General features: G+C 34.4%; 1 protein-coding gene across 1 annotated transcript in view; it reads right to left on the bottom strand.

The window, feature by feature from the left end:
- The window catches only part of LOC118739523 (reversion-inducing cysteine-rich protein with Kazal motifs), an 83,933-nt gene that overhangs the window by 17,386 nt on the left and 43,493 nt on the right, over positions 1-23,054 (bottom strand). Inside the window, exon 3 of the mRNA XM_036470894.1 lies at positions 8,430-8,485. Coding sequence (XP_036326787.1) covers positions 8,430-8,485 — 56 coding nt within the window. The remainder of the gene's footprint in view (positions 1-8,429; positions 8,486-23,054) is intronic.

Raw genomic sequence — 23,054 nt, 5'->3', positions numbered from 1 at the left:
ACACTCGCTTTTGATAGCGTGTTTGCTGCTCTTTTAATTTACGAGCATGTTTCACATTCAGCTCAGCAGGTTATCGTTTTTTTTTTTGTAAACCTCAAATTTCTTGTTTTATTGCTTTTTTCTCTTTACGCTTGTGGAGTTTTGTTTTGACAATGTTTTCATTCTGAATTGTCTGCCGGTTGTTGCAAGGCATCCTCGTCCGCCACTACGTAACATGATCGCGTTGCCACTCAGCTTATGTTGTTGTTGTTGTTGGTTGGCAGAGTGCTTAATTGTTTTCAGATCAACAATACTCGTATCAATACAAAAGCGTTTAAGAACACCGGGCGAGATTTTGTTGCTGTGATAAAGACCACAATACGTGGTGGGGAGTGTTGCTTGGTAGCTGACAAGTTGTGGGTGTGAAATTTCCTCCGATTACACTTCAATTTTAGGCGGCAAGTGTTAATGATCAAAATTGCTGCATTTCAAAGTGTTTGGGAAAATTTTTTAATCGCAATTTGCGACAAGTTTTCAATTACAAAGTTGCATTGCCGATCTTTCAATACCAATTTGAATTGCGAGAGGTGTATATAAGTGTTTTTATTGATTTCATATCATTAAGTTATCATATTGCATTCTTAATTGAATGTCAGTTCGCGATATCTGCGCGCGCAATCATAATTGCAATTTGTGTGCTATTATTATTTATTTAAAAAAAAAAAAAACTTAGAGACCTAAACATCTGTGATTCAGATGCAATTTTCATAAATTCATTCATAACAGGTAGAATGCCTTGTGGCATGTTTTGGCTGCAACAAACATTTGTGCAAAATGCAAATTGACTACGTTGCTTTGCAGAGGAGACAGTGTGTCTCAAACTTAGTATCCCTTTTGAATTTTAAAAAACTGGCAGGCAGGTTCTGCAATTCACTTCCGAATTCAAAGTGATTTTGGTTGAAATTCACTCGGAAGTGATTTGCAAAATCTGGTTGATCGTACCTCTGTTGTTGGTGTAGTGGTACGTTGGTCCAGGAAACGAGCTCTTTCGACTGGGTCGGGCCAAAGATAGAGGACTGTTAGCTGATAGGGTTTAAGGGGGTAAAGGAAGAGGTGGTTGGAGTGGTGTCATGTGGAGTGCCTTCTTAAGACCGACAAATGTCGAGGTCGAGACTGGGTAAATAGGAGCTAAACCTGCCACAGTATCCAGACCTTATTTGCGTTGGAGTCTCACTAGGTAGCTGAAGCCCTTAGTTCAGCGACATAAGAAGGCATTCCACTGCTGTGACGTGTAATGACAAGCCTGAAGCTTCGTCCACTAGTAATCGGGGACCAAACAAGCGCAGAGAAATTTAGAATAACCCGGTAAATTTCCTTAAATCAAAACTCCCTTTTTTTATCTTTACCCCAAGTGCTATCTGCGAGCAATTTCAGCACCTTTTTACCGTTCTGTGCTTTATTGATAATTGTAGCTGTCAGTGCGGATAAGGAAATAGAGCTGGCAAAGATAAGCTCTAAAATGTTCGTGGAATCAATCGTCGGTATCGACGTGGGTGCCTATTGATTCCCATGGCAGGTACTTCTACGTAGCAGAATTAGTGGCGGTTTATCCGACAAAGGGCTGTGGTTTCGACGATTCAGCCATATTGATCGTACCTTTCAATTCCACTGCTGTGTTTCTAATGATCTCTGAAATATCGCCGGAGTCCGCCTTTTGTGACCAGGTGCGTTTCACCACTAAGATACGAGTTCATGTGGATTTCTCTTAAATTTTAGCCACAACAGTTTTATACTCGCGATCCCATTTGCATTCACAAGCAATTATTTCTTAACGAGCGTTCCCCTTCCTGCTCTTTCATTTTTGCAATATAAAGTCGCTTTGTTGGTCTTATTTGTTAAATACAATTTTTTATACGCAGAGATTTAGTTGGCTCTCTGTACTTTTCTTCTGGCTTGGTGACATTTTCTCCGTGCGTAGGTGCTTTGCTCAATCCCGTTTCCACAAATTGCAGCTTTCCCTAAAAATGATAATCATCATCCAGCAATTAAATATTTCTCAGGTAATACTGCGTAGTCGCTTTTGTATCCTTCAGGGTTCGTATTATTTTGCTTCCCAGGTTGACCTTTACACCTTTTCGCGTCGCGTGCTTCTCGTAATGAACATTTTACCTTTATTGCACATTAAGTTTTTGGTCACCACAGGTAAATCCGCGAAGACAGTACAGAGAATTTTCTCTCAGTTTTGGGCTCGGGTGTATTGAGAATGAACGAGCTACGAGCACGAACTACTAAGGTTTATGGGAGAGTTTGGTAAGTATACGGAAGGGACAGAACGATGACATCTAAGGCTTCTTATAAAAAAAAACCATCCGTGCTCACAACGAAGTTCTTCAAGCGACCGCTATCCATTCCCGAAAACTCATCGGTAGTGTGGAAAAAGTCCGACCCAAGGTGATTGAACCTTAGGCTAGTACAGTAAGCGTCATCGATAGAGTTAGAACTGCTAAAAATAGCGAGCAGTGCAACATGCTTAGTCTGAAGAGTTGTACCGCTTCCGGTCTACAGTAGACCACAAGAGGTCAGGTGCGCACCCAGACTTTCTCTATACGGGAGCACTTCCTTATGGGTTCTCTGTCTTGCCAGCTCATCGGCCTTGTAGTTTCCATCGACCCGTAACCGAAATAAACTTAATAGCATAGTAATCCTATGTGATCGATAGGGAAGTCAAACAATCCTTCAAAAGCCTGTATAGCTACTTGACTACTTCTCCTACTTAAAAGGTGTTAACTAGACAGCTAGCAACCAGTCCGAAGCCTGCTTTATTGCGGTTACCTCTATGTATTTGGAGAACGCAACAGTGATCCAGTAGCCTACATTTCAGATGGAAAGTTCTTCACAGTCGATACCTCCAATTATCTTCCCATTCAGTTTTGATCTATCCATACACCGTTCCAAGCCCTTTGTCGCTGGTCACAAATCCATTCAGACCCAAAATCGGCGTGCAGTTGTCCGCCCGAGTCGGTAGGAATTCGAAGTTTTTTAGAATACTGGAGTACCCGTTGCTCGAGGCAAACTTCAAGTCCACCGCAAACTTCAAGGCCGCACTGGGGCGCGTGCTCCGGCAGCTCAGTATGCTCTATAGCTATGGGCACAACATTAAGCGTAGAATTAAGCACCAGCGTAGGAGTGGTTCGAAGTGTCACACTGATTCCAGTTGAGGCAGCTCTTTCCACTCTCTGCAGCTCCTTAACAAGGACAGGAGGCTAAGAAATTCTCATTATTTTTCCTTCAGATGCTCTAATTAAGATTTTATTTTCCATGTCAAAAATCATGTTTAAGAACCTCTGAGTTCGGATTGCAGCTTCTTCGGTAGACCTCCTGTTGCGCTTAAGTGCCAAGAGGCATAAACAACGACGTTTTTTTATATTTATTTTGTTTTATACATGCTCATGATTGATGCAAAAACAAATGAATAGAGACATGCAATTTGTGATCTTTAACCGGAAAGTAAAGCTAAGATCGTTGGAAGAGGAAGATAGTAAATAAGTATACATATGGACGAATATCAACGGCAAGTATTTAATCAACGGATTTGTTAATTGAAAGCAACGGATTCTACCGTGTTTGAGGCTTTTAGCATGTTGTATTTATTATTTTGTTATATTTCTCTTCTAAGGATAAGGAACGGATTGAAGGCGGCGGAGGCAATTTTAATTAAGGTTATTTGTTGTTGCTAACAACACAAAAATGCACAAAAGTTTTGAGGAAAGTTGCAGGCCAGCTATAAATCTTGGTCGTCGCGGGTGCTTAGATCCAACCGTGAAGAGAACGCAAGATATTTTTAGGATCCTTTCGTTGGAGTTACGAGCACGGAATTTTATTTTCTTTTAGAAGATTTTATGCACACTTTTGTTTAGTTTTAAAATAAGAAATTTCGCAAAACAAAAACTTATTTCGAACTGTTTATTTTTATTGATTGGCTTATAGAAGAAAAAGAAGAAAAAACAGCATTAGCCACTTTGGCAACAACTGTAATCCATAATTTTTCGTACCGTAAATCCATTACATTCATTCGTGAAACTGGTTTATTGTGATCGATGAGCTTAATTTTTTTGTTTAAATAAATGACCCAATTAATATCCTTGTTTAACCACTAAAAAGTCTGCAAAGCTGGAACCTATTATGAATACTTATGCATATGTAGACATACAGTGAACGTCAAAAATATGCGTACCTGGACGTTTTGACGATTTTATTTACTTATAGTTTCCATTGCAATTTTTTTACTATAGTTGATTCAACAGCGAAAACCACAAGAATCATTTTTTCTTTTTAATTTCATACAGAAATTCAAAAATTTTTCATCGAAATTTTTCATTTTTCAATTCGATTTCTTAAAAATTCGATCTCTTAGAAAAATTTTTAGTATGCAGTTTTGTGGCCCATTAGATTTTAGTATTAAAAAGTGCAAGTTTCAATTCGCTAAAAACTACTGTTGATTTTTGGTAATTTTTTTGCTGATGGTGTTGAGCATTTTCTTCCACATAAAGTAAGAACACAATTTTTGTATATGAAAGAAGGTACACAAAACCCCCAACGAAAAAAAATTTCACAAATAAACGGTAATTTTTAGCGACTTGAAACTTGCACTTTATACAAAAATTTAATGGGTTTTGAAACTGCATACTCAATATTTTTTCTAAAAGATAGAATTGAAAATTTTTAAATTTCTTGCTATTTCTTCCATTTTCCCCAAATTCTGTTTGAAATTCAAACAATTGATTCTTGTGGTTTTTGCTGTTCAATGAACTATATTTTTATAAAAAAGTAAGAAAAATTTGGTATGGAAAATATAAATAAAAAACTAAAATCTTCAAAACGTTAAGGTATGCATATTTTTGGCGCTGACTGTATACAAATCGTATTTGTATGCATATTTTTGCATCTTTGAATGATCGATCGTACAGCTGGTTAGTCGTTCGTTCGTTCAACGAGTTTACTTGTACTACACTAATTGCGCTACCGCTCACTGATAGGTAAATAAATCAACGCTCATGGTGCATGCGCAAATTTCTATGTCAGTTTATGGTCAGCTAAATTACTTTTCAGTAGAATTTATGATCGACTGCACGAAATGTAGAGACTGGTCTAAGATATTAGTGAGATAAATATTTAGCACCAAATGACAGCATTTTAAACTGTCAACAACAGTCATAAGAATAACAAACCGGACATTTTTGATATTTCCTTTATTCCCACCATCTTGTTAGTTTTTAGATTAATTTCCTCGGAAGTTTAATCTTGCATTTAACATTGCATAATTAGAAATATCGTGTGCTCGTATGTAGCTCTTTGTAACCAAACATGTAAGTAGGCTTAAATAGCGTGTTACTTATGGAGCTCAAATAACTAACTTCTTGGTTTACAACACGGATGATACCAGATCTCGCGCGGCATATTCTAGTGTACTGGAAACTCAATCCAAAAATGTAGATATCGATCTAGATAACATATTACACTCCAGCCCATCAATTTATTTTTTTTGATTTTTTGGTTTCAATACACAGTAGAAATGCAAGGCAAACTACCAACCATTTCGTTCATGGTTCTAGTTTTTATACCTCCCACACTCTGTACGATCTCATCTGCTAAATAGCTGCGAACTTGCTATTAATTCTGTAAATACGGAACTCGTTCTCTTTAAGAGAAGATATAAGGTGCCTAGTATCCAGCGATCAATAGCATTCCGTCTACTTCCTCTGTCAGGATCCAGTAATTATAATTTAATATAAAATTTAACTTTTCCATGTTAATACAGGTCATAAGCTGTCTGAAGCCAGACTAAACTTTCACATTTATAATATTAGTAGGATTTCATTTAACTTGCCAATAAAATTGATTTTGAATTCCTAAGCTGGTGGCAACCATCGACAAATTTATTTTCGAAATAGATGCAGCCTTCTTTCGTTTGACACCCAGATTAAAATATTTTATATTATTTGTTAATTAAATTGATTTTGAATTTCTTATTAGGTGGCAGCCACCATTAAAAATATGTTTGAAATAAAGCTTTCTTAAAGCCCTATCGTTTGATACTCAAATTAAAATATTTCGTTTAGCTTGTTAATTAAATTGATTTTAACTTTTTGAGCAGATGTTAAACCTCTTGAAAAACATTTTCGCAATAACTCCTTTTTGAACTCCTTTCCTATGACACCCACATTGTTGTAATATTTTATTTAACTTATTAATTAACCGATTTTAACTTATTCAACAAGTGGCAACCCCTCAAAAATATTTTCTCTTTATGATCACAAGTAAGAATAAGCAAGCATATGTATGTATGTAAATGCATTACCTAATCTTTATGACATGGTACATAACTTCTACACATAGTAGATATATATGTTGCGCATGCGCTTTACTCAACTTGATTTTCCCCAGATTAAGGCAAATATCACCAGTAAATAATATTACCTTACACCATGCAACATAAAAATCACTAGACACCTAAGTACATATTTATGCATGAATATTTAATTAAGTACGTATGCACATAAATTCATATCTATTAAGGCCATACCGGCAACCTCCAACAGCATCCTATGCAATGAGAAAGTCTGAAAAATACTAAAAATATATGCTAGTGATATGAACATAAACCTGTACTGCAACTACAAAGAGCCTAAGGAAGTCTGCGAGGATGATGACTTGGTGAATGCAAGACACGCATTTTATCACGTAAACGTCAATTAAGTAACAACAAATTATTTAGTCAAACTGGGCGTTAGCATTTAGACATCGCCAGCCTCTTAATTTCATGGCAGAAAGCACAACTAATGGCTTTGTCATATTTACACACCACACATGGGTGAAAGAAGCTACATATTTTGTGCCATAAAAAATAGAAGAATTTGACATGCAACACCCCCACGCAAAATCCAGCTTTTTCCATATAATATGCCAGTAATGGCAAAAAACGCGGCAAAAAGCCTAGTAAAACCTCTTAAATATGATACTCAGCAATGTATGTGGACGTGAGAATGTATGTACATATGTGCCCATCTGTGTGGGTTGTCGTGGCAATTTAAAAATGCAAATTTCGCATAGTTTACATTTGGTATTTGATTATGCCCACAATGTCTAAATGACAGCTCAATAGCGATAAGGATAACATTTTAATAAACTTGTCAGTCATTAACTGTCTTTTTTTTTGCATTTAGAGTTTGGTTAGGTGGATTTTTATTCTGCTCATATGGATATATAAACCACAATTTTTTCGAGTGGGCTGAACAGGTAATAAAATTTGCAAAGCTATTTGCTGGTTAGGTGCGTTAACGTGCAACATAATTTTTTTTTATATGGACGCAAAAATGTACATTAGGTTAGATGGTTAGGTTGAAGTTTCATCGAAGACGGCATATTTTTCCTGGCAGTGGTGTAGTATTCCTCGTTGAACCAACTGTTCTTTTGGGCTCGCTGAAATCCAATTCTTCTTCGTTGATCCGACGCTTTTATTTGAAACAATTTTTACTTGGCGTATTCTAAACTCAATGCACTAATACATCCAGGCTAATTTAATGAATTTGTCCTCTTCAGGAAATGGGATAGAATTTTTGGCTTATTTTTAGCCCTTAGTTGTTATTTTTTACCAATCCAATAGGAGTTCCATTTCTAATACCTGTAGTCAAACCCTTATTTTTGTTTTTTGGTCAATCTAACTTTGATATTCTTCTGTCAAACCGCCCTAATGAGCATACATTCTATACCAGATTTCATTTAATTTTTTTAGTAGGTGCGCGAAAAAGATCGTTTGAAATTAATGGCTCTCATGCTAAAGGCGAGGTTTTACGAGTATCCGTTTTGAGTAAACTCAAGTATTGTTATAGTTTTTACAATATTTGCATACATAAATCGCAAGTATCAGCATTCAAGTGGTTTGAAATTTACAAGTATTTAATTTGCGTTGGTGTATGTCACGCGTCAGCTTGCGAAGACGTTCACTGAGGACATGTTGCGGACAATGGTGATCAGCAAGCTGATGCAGGAACAAAAAGGCCCTAAAATAATTTCGTGACCCATCACTTTCCATTGCACCGAAATCAGGTCTAATCAAAAAGACAAATGTGGGCTGGTAGTAATACCAGCTGTCACTTGAACCTAACTTAAACTACATGCATACATACAAATATATAAATTATTGAATTAATTTTCAATTTAAAACAGCAGGCAAATCAAAGCTTCAAAATTCTTCTCAAACGAAAAAAAAACCAAAATTTCAACTATTTAACGCTCTTACATTTGAACGATGAGATATGACGACAATATACCGTTAACTGTCAAAAAACATGACAAGTGTGCCTCTGTAGTGGGCTTAAGCAATATACTAGTAGGCAAAATAAATATTATACACTAACGCATGTGAATAAAAATAAAATTTATGGACTTACATTTTCGCATGATGTACGACATGAGCCAAATACTTCACTGCAACAAGTGTAAATGTCTGCAAGAAAGAAGAAAAAATCGAAAAAGTGATTATCAGCAAAGAAATGCAGTGAGTAATGTGCAAAAAAAAAGAGGGAAATATAAATATTTAGCAAGTAGCATGGAGCAAGTATTGTGCACATACATCTTTGAAAAACGAAAATAAATGTGCTGGGCTGATTGCAAGTGCCTTCACTTGTTATGAAGATAAATAGTGGCAAAGGCATACGATTCCAGAGAAGATAGAAAGCTGCAAATGCAAATATAGGTTTAATGGCTGGGTAATCTTTCATATTTTTGACATTTCAAATAATTTATTTTACGCGTGATCGAGTAGAATAAGCTTGGAGTTTATTTGTATTTACTAGGGTGTTCGGTGTTTTGAGGATATTAAAAAAAACATTTTGTAGAAAGCCTAGTTCATTCTATAACAAAATCATATACATAAATTCATGCTTCAAACTTTATACAAAAATTAAAAAAGGCAACAAAGTTTCAACAAAATTTCACACTTTTCATACAGAATTATTTGAAATTTTGTGGGCATATGTAGCCCATTAAATTGTAGTGTACGAAAGTGCAAGTTTGAAGTGGCTACAAAATTACGGTTGACCGACAATTGTTTATACAGTAGACGCTCACAAATTAGAACCACTTTGTTTTTAGGGTGATTCTAATTTCGGAAAAATTCTAATTCCTGGACGTTTTTTTATTTCAATAAAACCTTAAAATTTAAGTCAATTTGCATTGAAAAACTACAATGAAATTTTGTCTTACTAAATTTTATTCATAAAAACGAGAAAACATAAGGTAACATTCCAATATACATATATGTATTTATGCGCTAAGTCAAAAAAAGGTCCAAAAAACAAAAACTCCAATTACAGTAAATATATTTTTTTTTATCAAAAATACATAAGAGATCGATAAATATACATTAAAACAGCCAAAAATTAATCAAAAACTTCCTAACTAATTTGCAGGCATGTAGTCTGTTATTGCTGTTTGCTTCTTCCTTTTATTTGTTTCTGCAATAACAATCTCATTGCGAAGAGCTAGCAGATTGCTTGTGTGCTTTGCGGAAAACGATTCACTATAAGTACACCATTTTATTAAATTATTGACGCTTTCAATGGCTGTAGAGGAAGAGACAACTGGTAAGACCTCCCGGTCATCAAATTCGCTGCTACCTGAAGACTCATCATCGCTATTGAGATCATGTGCAGGGTCGTCATCAAGCACATCATTGTTCCATATTTCAATTTCTGGTATGCTAATGTTATTAGTTGGCTCTATTTCTGTTAAAAGTGCTTGAGCTGCCTGAAGAGCTCCATTGCAGTCTTGATCTTTTTGCAGCAGCTGTGCTAGTGGCACATCATCGTCATCACTTTCATACTGATCAGAGTCCCAGTTGTTCAACTTTGACCAGGACTTTTTTATTACTCTTTCTGGAACATCATACCAAGCTTGCTTTAATAGCATGATTGCATTTCGAATTGAAAAGGATTTCAAGCGAACCTTGAGGTCACCTCCTTCAGCAATTAATTGAGAAAGAAGCATACTTCTGTAGTTTAGCTTGGTTAACTTAATAGGATTCTGATCCATTGGTTGTAAAGTTGCTGTTACATTTGGTGGAAAGAAAAAATGCAATTATATTTCCATCGTCGCTTTGAAGTTTCTCAATTGGTGCATGAGCAGAGCAGTTGTCAATTAGCAAAATTGCCTTCGGAGGCAAATTATTTTCCTGAGAGAAACGAATCACCTGTGAATTGAAAATATTTTGGAATTACTGAACCTAAAAACAAAGTTTTTTCTTACCTCATGAATAAATATCTTGTGAAACCAATCATGAAAAATCCGAGATGTCATCCAAGCATTTTTTGAAAAGTTGTAATGGAGTGGATTATTGAATCCTTGGAAACTTCTTGGTTTTTTTTTGCTTTTCCAATTACTAATGGCATTAATTTATGTGATCCATCAGCATTTACACCAAGTAACACTGAAATTCGTTCCTTCTGGATTTTATACCCGGGGGCGGTTTTCTCGAAAAGAGAGACGTATGTTTTGTCAGGTAAACAACGGTAAAATAATCCGGTTTCATCTACATTATATATTTGTGACTCCATTAGCCCCATCTCATCGACTTTTGCACGAAATCTGTGAATAAACGGGGTGACTGAAGCAACATCACTAGAGAGAATCTCGCCACAAATTTTTAAAAAAACGTATTCCGTGTCGTTTTTTAAATTTGCTAAACCATCCATCACTTGCGCTAAATGTACTTTCATCTTTATCGGGATATTCCTCTTTGAATATTTGTTTGGCTTTCTCCTTTAGTATTGGCCCAGTTAATGTACGTTGATTTAAAAACCACTTATAAAGACTTGCTTCCATTTTTGGATATTCAGCGATATGCAATGATTTTTTGTTAGCCTTATGATAGGTATTAGAAACAGCGCTTAAAATTGATGATTTCATAGATTTGATATAGGTGATTGCAGATGGCGCCACATCAAATTCTAGGGCTAACCGCTTCCCTTGAATACCTTGGTCAAGCTTTTCCAAGATCTGCACTTTGGTTTCCAAAGACAAAGTATTTTTCTTACGTTTATTTGGCATTTCAACGAACGACTTTTACTTTTAAGCAAACAATGCCGAAACACGTGCACGCGAATCGAATTTCAAACAAAAACTAACAAAAACTGTACAGATAGCGACGAAAATCCAACGACTACCGAGCGTAACATGAATAAATTGGGGATTCCCCTTTTTATATCTATTTTGCAACAAAAAAACAAAATACGAGCGTGTAATGTATTCAAACAGTTGATTCTAATTTCTGGAAATTCTAATTACTAAGAGTTCTAATTTGTGAGCGTCTACTGTATAGAGAAAATGCACTGAATAAAAAATGTGAAATTTTGATGGAATTTTTTTTTTGTACTAAGTTTGAAATTTAGATGTACATATAAATTTTTGTTATTGAATAAATATTTTATATTTGAAAATGATAATTAAAATTAAGTATTTAATAAAAAATAAATAGTAAAAAACTGTCAATTTGTGGGTGTCGTATAGCCATGATACCACCATACTACTACACATAGTGTAAATCTTTATAAAAAAATTTAATTTATAAGAGAAAAAAATTAGGCTCTCTTATGAAGGATGTCTTCTGTACAATAAATGACAAAATTACATCGAGCATTTAATGACAACAATTATAATGGCAAATAACTAAAAAATACAGTGGCATCTTTAAATGGCACCAATTTTTTGTCATATCAACTTTGATTGAAAACTTGGCATTTGTTTCAAAATAGGCATACCAATATTTTTTATACCCGAATTTGTCACTAAAATATTTATTTAATACCCAATGAAATTCAGGAATTGGTAATTATTAATTAATTAATATTTTGTTAAAAATAATGGGTATTTTTGATGGCCAATTTTCTCAACAAAATTTTTTGCTTTAGTGCCCAGTGGAAATCTGCCATAATTCTGTGTTTACATGCCATTTTTTATGGCAATTCGAAACTCGAAAAATATTTAAAGCACACTTTGACAGTTCAATTAAAACTTGAAAAATAATATTTTCGAAAAAATTCTAAAATTAGTTCCGAAAAACAATTTTATCACCCTAGTATTTACCGACAAATACATGCGTTGGATGCTTAGTAGACTTAAAGATTTTTTCTTTTGATTTCTTTTATTTTTTATGATTTTCTAAATTTTCCACTGCTGCTTCCTTATCTCCTGCTTCTTTTTTATTAATTTGCCCAATTCGTTTTATAATATTTTTTTGTTCTCTACATTGTTATTCATTAAATTTGCGTATATCATGTCTCCCAACTGGCGCGCCATCTATACTCCTTCACGTATTCCTACTCCAACGCCATTCACGTTTTCGCCAGCAGATGCTGCGGCACCCAACGCCTAAATCATGTCCAATCAGCCAGTTCTTCAACTCATAATCATCAGCATAGTAGTGCTTTCTGTTGTTTCAGTATTCCATTGCGCCAACGTCTCCAGCTTGCCGCTACTTTCCTTATATACGTTTGCAAGTACATACAGGTCGGTCTACAGATCAGCGGCCTTACTGCGTTTTGCATGAATTTTTCTCATGTGATTAATGTCGAGCAATTCGCAATTTTTAATTTATTTTATTTTTTTCTCATGCTCACTCACTAACACTCATTCACTGCTCCAGACCTTCGCGTTTCTACGGTAAATGCGCGCAAATACATTGCTGACGCCTGTGGATCGTTCAAGGAAATACACCCAAACTCATGCAAATGTTAATCTTTATTACTACATATGCATACATACTCAATTTTTTAATCTTGCGTACGAGTGTCACCAGGCAGTCAGTCGAGCAGACAGACAAATAGCCTGGTAAAGCAGCCAATTCAATGGCCTCAACCAGATCTCAACTCAGCAATCGTTGCTTCAGTCCCACTCTTTGCCAGTGTTCACTTTTGATCACTGAATCTCTCGTGGCTGTCCATCTGCATGACTTGTCAGCCTCCAAATGCAGCGACACACAATTTATTACATAAATACATACATATGTACATGCATGTGTACATATGTATACTTATACATACTTGCATCTCCACATAAGCTGTTTGTGTCACAAAAGTGATCTTAACGATCGTGCTGTTTGCTGGCGATCGCTCGTCCAGATGTGGTGTTGCTGCCAAGTGCCACTTTTGGTGTGAATGGTGACACTATGTGCTCAAGTGCATGCGGGTGTTATTTTTTTCATTTTTTTTATTGCTGCAATATTTACAGCTGCGATACATTTATTTTGGAACAAGCTCTTAATGAGCATCCGGAAGAAGGGTTGTGAAAAAATTGAAGTTAATTTGCTTGAAATTGTTTAAAATTAATTATACTTGGAAAAAAAATCTGTAAAACATTGCAGAAAGAGTGGCGAGAAGAAGTAACGCGCGAAATGCGTCTTTATGGAATAAGTATTACAACAATTGTTATATTAATATTGTAAAGAAACCAAATTTCCAAAAAAAAAAATATTAAACTTTAAAATTGCAATTGAGTAAAGAGGGCTACAGATACACCTCGGATATTTGGGCAACTAGTTCCACACGCTGGCCATCTTTTATATCCGTATCGATGTGGATAACGATCGAGAGAAAATACGTAAACCACAAGCGGCGCTACGTAGCCCTTGCCTAACAATCTCCGTAGCTTAGTTGCATATTTGCACATAGATGTGAGACTATAGGAACATTCTCCTAAAAGCCAGATACATATGTATATATGGAGACACAGTCGTCCTCCCAGTATGTATGTATTATTATTACGTCGGGTCTACTCGCGCTGCGACCTAAAAAGATCTATTGTGTAAAACCATAATTGTAATTACCCCAACCTTGGGAAATTTAAGTAGTTAAGCACTTTGGGGTGCCAATTACCAAATTTTATGTGGAGAAGATAATCGTTGTCCAAGGTGTATCAGTCTGTATTTATGATACATGGGCAGTTACATAGAATATGCTGTGCGGGTCCCGCCACCAGCCCACAAAACTTGCAGTCCGTGTGTACAGAAAGCATCATACTTATGACCCTATCATAAATATTATCGCTTTAAAGCAGTCCCTTTCAGGAATTCTGACCTTGTAGTGTACCTTTTAGAAGGTTAGAAGATTTCGATAGCATGATATCTAAGCTTGATAGTGGGATCATCCAGAAATGGCTTGAAAACCTCTAAATGACCCCAAGATACCCACTGCTTGTAGCTTACTCAAAGTGCCACCCGCGCTTACTTGCTTAGCTTTTGGCCCCCAGGCCGGGACGGCATATGTTACAACGGGTTTTACGACCGTATGTCGATGTGGTTCATTGGAACTTCATCGGTATTGCTAGATAACTTGGCGTTCAATTGATCTCGAGTACGCAGATAAGAATGAGTAAAATAGCAGCTTGATACATAAGTATCGCAACTAAAAGAAGAAAAAATTCGGGATATTATATTTTTTCAACGTGGCCAACTAAATCGGCTATTTTGAATTTTTTAATGTAATGCCAGATGCTTAATCAGCGACCCCAACAACACCTGCGTAACAAGTTTCAAGCTAACCCGATCGATATTTAAATTATCGTCCGCCATATTGGATCCTCTGCCTTAAATTGGCAGCTGACGATTTGATTGCATTTGAAGGAAGGTATGTAGGCGGCGCTTATTGAAACTTGCCTGGGAATATCTGATTTCGCAAGCATAAGGGGAGAGCCAGTTTTGACTGTACTTGATTTTAGTAACAGGCTGCACTAGACGCAGTTTTATAGAAAAATTATGAGTTCATCGTACATATTTATATACAGGGACAGGCCTTCGAAGTCTTGCCAATACACACTTTTCATAAAATTTTACATGTTTTTATGAGGAACTGATATTTTCAAATATTATAGCACTTTTAATTGCTAACACTTCGAGCGCCTACCCGCCTAGAAGCGTCCGAATATAGTACATGAAAAATTATAGAAAAAAAACATATTATTTTATAATTCCAAAAACAAAAAGAGAACTGTCAAGTAAAAACAAGCGTCAGTCAAATAATTGTCTATGCATATCAGAACACTTTGAGACCAAACATCAAAGGACTACATAAAAATACAGCGTTTACATACAAAATCATCTTTTGATGACATAAAGTTTTGCACTTCAAAGTAATTATGAGTACATGAGCCATTTTTCCTGTGTCTCATATGCAAGTTTTTATTATTGCAATTACTTGCATATCAAAGGTTTCGCAAAACAAAGATTGCAACAATATACATATTTATGAAAAGCTAAGACAATTAAAAAGAAATTTGCTTTATTCTATGTGAGTAGCCAACAATATTTTCACAAGTTGCACTGAAACTAAAAAATAATAATAATGATTTTTATTTCTAAGGTTGACGGCAGTGTGTTTGTTAGAAAAATGCCATGCTATGATTTTTAAATTTTTATTGCTTCGTATGTATTTTGTAGCATAGCATCGCTTCTAAATAGCAAGCACTCTGCCGTCAACGTAACATGTAAAAAAAAAGCATTCACTTGCTGTGTGGCTGATATGCAAAAGTAAATATTTAAGTACACTAAAAACTTATTTTTATGCACATCTCAAAAAATAGCCATTAGTTGCTTGTTTTGCTTTCGTTTGGCGTAATGCGAGTAATTGGTTATTGTGACAAAGTGAGGAAAATGTGTGGCAAGAGAGCACAACGAAGAACTAAACTAACAAAAGTGTGCTGCCAAAAGATGCACAGCTGTAAGCGAAGAAGTGTCGTAATTGAGTGGAAAGTAATAAAGATCTATTAGAAATGAGTGTGAATTTGGTTTGCATGTAGAGTGGTGTGTAATTTGGCGTTAAATTTAAATTTCAATAAATCACATGTAAATTTACACTTTATTTTTATTTTTTTGGAAGCGGAAAAAGAGCTCCTACAAGCCGTTTAGAAATAAAGGCTATTTTCATTGATATAATTATCGTAGTAATACGTTTAACCTATTGCATATATTGAATTTAGCTTTGCAAACAGGTGGCAACCCCGTTTAAAATAATTTCAAACTTAAACCCTTTTAATCCTTTTTTATCTGACACCCGCATTGCGATACATATTTAAATTATCTAATTCTTTTAATTAAAATGGAATTAAATTTTCAAAACAAGTGGCAACTCTCCAAAATGTATGTTAAAATTCAGTTTTTTTCAAAGCCATTTTGATTGATATTCATATTATAGTAACTCATTTTACCTATTTTATACATTGAATTTATCTTTGTAAATAGGTGGCAACCCTCCTACATATAATGAAGAAATAAAGCCTTTTCAAAACCATTTCGATCTATACCTATATTGATTTAACTTACAAATAATTTTTATTTAATTATTTATCAGGTGGCAACCCTTTTCAAAAATTATACATTATTGCACGTTTATAAGCCAAGGCTTTTAATTTGATACCTCATATTTTAAAATCGAACTAACGGCACAGATCTGATTATATGACTATGTACTTATGTACATAGAATACTAAAGGAGAAACAGATCACTTTAATTCCAATCAACATATGTATAAATATATACAATAAATATAATAATATATCATAAATATTTCCCCGGAGCTGCGCGATCTGTTACTCAAAAGCCGAAATACCTACACACACATACTTTTTGTCTCCTTCTCTCACTTCCAGCGGAAGCACGTGTTTACAAAATGATGACGAAGTGATTTTATATGTAAAATCATTTATGCCTATATATTTGAATCAAAGAAACATACTTATAAGATATCAACCAATACTTCCCATATACCAAACGAAATGAAAATACTTTAATTTTTGATTAAAGAAAAGAAAAACAAAATCATTTGAGCGGTTTTCGAGCATTTTCGTAATGAAACAAATTAGCTAGCTTTTTCAACAATTTTTTGCCTTATAATGCTAAATTTTTGTGTAGTTTATATAAAATTTGGATACGATAATATTTCTATTGCCCTAGGGGGAACTCATATTTCGAAAATGAGAGTTATATCTGCAAAACCTAAGTTGCTGGAGGCTCAAAATTTACCTTAAAATAAGCCAATATTTATCGTTGTTTCGACGACAGAAACCGAACTGATCGCTTACAAAAATGAATGTGGAAATAAGTCTGGAATTTTTTCTTTAAAACGCCGCATTTTCTTTAGAAATCATTTCATTAGTTCTGCTGTAATAAGCGTTTTTGTGAAAAATTACAACTACAACATTTGTGCATGGCATCTAGTATATCGAAACGTAAGACGTATTCTACGTCAAAAACTGTTTGTTCGGCGAATAAGACTAGAAAATTCTTAAAGATTTTGGGTCGCTGAAACTGGTTCAGGAATCACAGCTCATAATTTAGCACCTATTTTTTTCAATCAATCCAAAGTCTCCTTTCGCCGGACAAACAATAATTATGGGGCTATCTAATTGATGAAGGAATAAAAGAGATTCTCCAAAAACAAAAATTTATAAATTTGCAGTTCATAAAATTTGCCAGCTTTCATAAGTATTGGGTAGTTGGGTCGCTGAATACGAATCTGAAGGCCCACAGCAGTTTAAGCCAAAAATAAAAAAGAGTTTGTTTATGCGGCGGAATTCTCATCGCAAAAATTATTCACACAAAACACAAAAATTTTAATTTCAATAATTTTACATTCTCCCACTAAAAAATTGAGCTAATAACACGAACGGCTTGATACTTACAAAAACAAATGCATTCTTAGTAATAAGAAATAAATCTCCAAAGCACAGCAATAAAACTTAACAATAAAGCAAAACAAAAAAATATACAAACAAATAAATCAAATACAAATACCAAGCTGCAGTGGCGACAATCACTACAGCACAAAAACAACCAATAACAACACAAAATATTACAAAACAACCAATAAAGAACGCACAAAAGCAGCACTTAAAGACTAATAACAAATACAAAGCAACAACAAATGCTCAGCAGCAGCAACATGCACTTGTGAGTGACAACAGCCGGTTGCCGGCAGGCACATGTTGCACACAACAACAACCACAACGGCGGCAACAAAAAGTCACCAACAACCCACAGCAGAGAGGTAACAGGAGAAGATGAAAGCAAGCTAATCGCTAGTGGCCATTCAGCCCACTCGTCGTGTTCCTATTTATACACACATGCATGTATGCATTTGTGCATTTCATTAGGTCCGCGCGGTGGCAGTGTCGCCAGCGAGTTCACTTGTTGACTCGTTTAGTTTGTTCGTTCGTGCGCTCTTTCGTTCATTCACTTCGATGACAGTTCATCATTATTCAAATGCAACAGCACTTTATTGTTAATCATTTGTTGTTGTTGTTAATGTTGTTGTTTTGGCTACTGCTTATTTGTTTATTTTGTGCTTCATTTAACTGGTACATACATACGTAAAGGGCCGTTTACATACGACTTTCCTCGCTTTGCTTGACAATTCGAACTTTAACTACAAAGCGTGAAGCGTAGAAGGTAAGCTACAATAAAAGCTTTGACAGCTTCTTCGTTGCGGATGCGTTTTGGAAAAGTATACATTGTCAATATTTTGTAGGTCGGCGTTATGGAACGCTATGCTTTGTAGGTATGCAAAGCAATTGACGTTTTGGGAGTTAGCCATACATGTAAACAGCTGATTGGCAAAGCGTGCAAAAGTTGAGAGTTGCTCATGATTTTGCTTTCCCCGCATTCTATTTATTTAGCAAGACTCATATAAAATATTGTATTGAACTTACCTGTCAAAGCGGAACTCTGAAGCAAAGCGAAGCAAAAGTCGTATGTAAACAGCCCTTAATGCTTACAACGAAATTTGCAATTCAGTGCACAAACGTTAATAGTTACGACGTGTGCAGCTTTGCTGGAACACTGCGGTTTTTTTGGCTATTGTCGCACCACAGTGTCGTTTAGTTAGTTTGCAGAGCAAATCATTTGAATATATACATACATATACTATGTACATAAATTAATAATGTTGAGAAATCAGGAAGGGTTTGAGGAAGCATGAAAATTAATGGCATATTATTGGCTTGAGTTAAATACATAGAACCGAAAATAAATGGTAGCCGATATCTCTACGGTGTGGTTAATAAACGCAGCGATTCGGAAGTAAGATAAATTAGAATTACCCTGCAGATATGAAAGACAATACCGTGCGACAAAAACCTAAAAAATTCAAAACACACAAGACAAAAAACATATGTACACACCAAACTATAGGCCAGATATAGTGAAACTGCGTTTTTAGATTTTCTCTATGACTTAAGGATTTTTTTAAAGGACTTTGAAATTTCAAAGATATACATAATTAATTACAAAAAAAAATTGTATTCAGTGCAATATAATAATAATATGTACATATAATAATAATATGAGTACCAAATGAAATAGAAAATTCTGTAGAATTGAAAAAATTCCAGTTTTTAGTTTACAAGAACGAAAAGGTATTGCAAATGCACTTTAAATTTTATTTTTTTTATGCTAATAAAATTAGAAGGGCGATTTGGAGGATTTATTCGTGTGTATACTGTACTTAGCATTAAATTTTTTAAAAATATATTTTGCAAATTTACAAGGATATTCAAGGATAAAATTAGAAAAGGATTTTTCAGTACCTAGTCGTCCTTATACTCTAAAAAGTTTTAACTTTTTTAATTCTACAGAATTTTTTCTTATATTTGATACCCATATTGTTATTCTACATTACACCGAGTTTAAAAAAAAAAATTGAATTAATCGTATCTTTAAAACTTCAAAGTCCTTTTAAGAAAAATCTCGACATCATAGAGCAAAACTAAAAACGTAGTTTTACTATTTTCGGTCACTAGTTTCGCGAATATATTGATTTTTTGTGTGCAAATTTGACTGTTGCACGGTGCAATATAATATAATAAGTTAAATCGATTTTTCCTCTTCTACACATCGACAATTTCTACAAAGCGAACTTGTAAACGCCATCAAAATACCATTTAAAAAACGTTTATAAAATTTAGAATTTATGTTTAGTTTTTTTTTTCAACTGGAAATTTTATGTCTATGAAACTGCATACCTAAAATTTTTCTAAAAATTCTGAAAAAAATTTATTTTGGTGAAATTTTTTTATTAATTTACACTTTTACATTTGCATTTTTTTTAGTGTTTAGTGTGTTTATTATTATAAAATGCATTCTCGATACGATCTCTGATTAAAATGTCTTAAATTTCATGAACTGCTGCCTACCCCTGAGTTATTTTTTTTGTGTCATTTTAATATAAGCAAGCTGAAATTATCCCTACTGAAATCTTCTATGACACTGAATACGAACAAGAAAAATTATTATAAACGTAGGATGGAGCCGAACTGAACACAATATTCTGCTCAAGACCACCGTTTTTGAAACAAGAAATTTGAAAATCTTAATGCACTCAGAAAATTGTTGTTGCCTTATTTCCGCTTTCTAAAGTAGGTTTTAAAACTTATCTGCTCTTCAAAAATATTTTTTCAGAAAAAATGTTTGTTGAAAAATTGTAAGACCCATGATAAAAATATTTATAAGGTACAATCGCTGAGAGCCAACTTTAGGAATTTTGACGTTTGCTAGCATTTTAAAAATTTCTCTCGCCGTCATTTCGCATTTGTTTGTTTTTATTTTCACACAAACCAAAGAAATATATTTCTGTCGAAACAACAAAATTTGAATATACATACATACATATGTAAATAAATAAATGGAAGCAATTGTCTGTAATGGACTTCTGCCCGCATGTTAAGGAGAAGCTTTTGGCATTCATTTGAAGATATTTTACCTTAAAGGTACTGCACTTTTGCAAAGAACTATCTTGTGCTTACATTGGGTCAGGTGGTGTGGCAAAAAATGAGTCGAGCATACATAGGGGCACTTTGGCAAATCCGTTTTCATAACACCACAAACCTCGATCCATTTTTGCTGTATATACGATAGTTGTGGGAACTAGAGGATCTTTAGATTGCTTTGCTTGCAGAGGAAAAGGAATTTGGGCAGCCGTTAAAGCAGCAACTAATTTTTCGTTTCCAATTTTTTTAGTTTTTTCAACTTCTGAATAAATAAATATTTCAAATCATAAATTTTCATTTGTTTATTTTGAATTTCTTTGACATTAGAAGCATTTCGAGAGAGAAAACTCAAAATGCTAGCAAACGTCAAAAAAAACCCAATGGCGGACGAATTGAGCGAGCGGTTTTACATTTATATGTAATACCATGATAAAAATATAGTAAGGTAGAACCGCTGAGAGTCACTTTTAAAATTCTTGACGTTTCCAAACAATTTAATTTTTAAATTTACTCACAAACTCACACACACATTTTCATTTTCAATCTCAAGCAACAACAATTTCGAACAATTTCAATTTTTTATTTTCACTTTTATATGATTTTAAAATGTTGGCAAACTTCAAAAAAAAATCATGGCCGACAAATTGAGAGAACGGTTCTACCTTGCTATGTTTTTGTCATGTGTAATACTCCTATATTGGCAGTAAGTGCTAGTACCGTCCGAAAACACTACAGTACAGACATATCAATAAACACGTACGAAAGAAAAGGAACACACACGTTTATAAATAAACATGTACACAACACATATACAAAAACGGCACTCAAGTACACAATACATTGACAAAAACCGTACTAGACTGTCTCGCTTTGATTTCGGAATGCTTACACATTGAGAAGTTAGCTTACTGCCAATATAGAAGTATTACATATATGGGTTTTACCTTTAAATATTTGTATAATGTTAAGACCCATGATACAAAAAAGAAGGTGGATCCATTGTCACTTTTTCGTCGCCATATTAACAATCTGACAATTAAGTAGATTGTGACATTTCGGGCTACCATACCCGATATCTAAAACCCTCCAAATTTTGTTGTTAATTTTTTGGTTATTTACAAATATTTTGTTTTTAGAATCGAAATTTGAACAAGCAAAAGGTATAAAGGTATTAACCTAAAGCAAAAAATTACACGTTAGTTTAAAATAAAGATTTCTAACTTTCAGATACAAATTTATGAAGAAATTTGGTTTGATATATGGAACTTTTTAAAAAAATACTGTGGTCAGCGTAGCCGGTGTTGGACTTACATTTTCTCTGTCAAAATTCTAATTTTACCCAAAACCATTGAACAAATATCCGAACATTTCCCCTTTTGTTTTTAAAAGAGAAGAGGTCTAATGCTCAATTAGTTGATAATTGTGTTTCTAGTTTTCATACTAACAATAAATCATCAATTTTGTTTTACACCCCCTCCAATATTGTACAGTAAAATATATTTGTACGATATTGTCGAAATATACTAGAATTAGATAAAACTCACTTCTCTGAAAGTCATGAGGCCCATGAGTCCCAAAGTAAATTCCGTTTTCAAGTTACTTGAAAGACATGGACAAAGACAACATCGAAATTGTAATTTCAGTGTCTGAAATATATCAGAAATAAACGTATCCGATATAGAAAACTGTAATAGTCCTGGTTAGCTATAATAATAATAATAGATTGGCGCTTACACATATGTTAGTGTTTGGCCGAGCTTCTCCTCCGACTTGTGGCGTGCGCCTTGATGTAGTCACACAAAGCGGAGTGACATACAGTTTTACGCCGACTCTGAATGGCGATTGTATTTTTATGAGAAGCTGTTTTTCATGGCAGAAATACACTCGGAGGTTTGCCATTGCCTGCCGAGGGACGACCGCTGTTAAAAAAAAAAAAAAACATTTTTCTATATTTTTTTTTGCGATGTTGCTTTGACCAGGGCTTGAACCCAGGTGCTGATGAGTGGAAGCGCGCACTGCTTACCACTACACCACAGCGGCCGACTGGTTAGCTACATTGTGAAATAATCAGATGACATAATGACAATAAAAAATTTTAAAATAAGTTCACCTAAACTTTTTATTGTAAAAATAAAGATTTTGGAAAGTAGTTATCGAATTTAATGTTAAATTTAAACATTTTTAAGAAAAGATATGTATTATTTTTAAAAAGTAAATTTTAATACAACTGTTTTATTTATACTCCCAAATTTAGGATATAAAATCC

This window comes from Rhagoletis pomonella, unplaced genomic scaffold (assembly GCF_013731165.1).
Source record: "Rhagoletis pomonella isolate Grant_MI unplaced genomic scaffold, Rhpom_1.0 Rhpom_scaffold_00005, whole genome shotgun sequence".
NCBI classification, from domain to species: domain Eukaryota; kingdom Metazoa; phylum Arthropoda; class Insecta; order Diptera; family Tephritidae; genus Rhagoletis; species Rhagoletis pomonella.
Note: the sequence above shows the minus strand (reverse complement) of the source record. Positions and strands in the feature narration are given on the sequence as shown.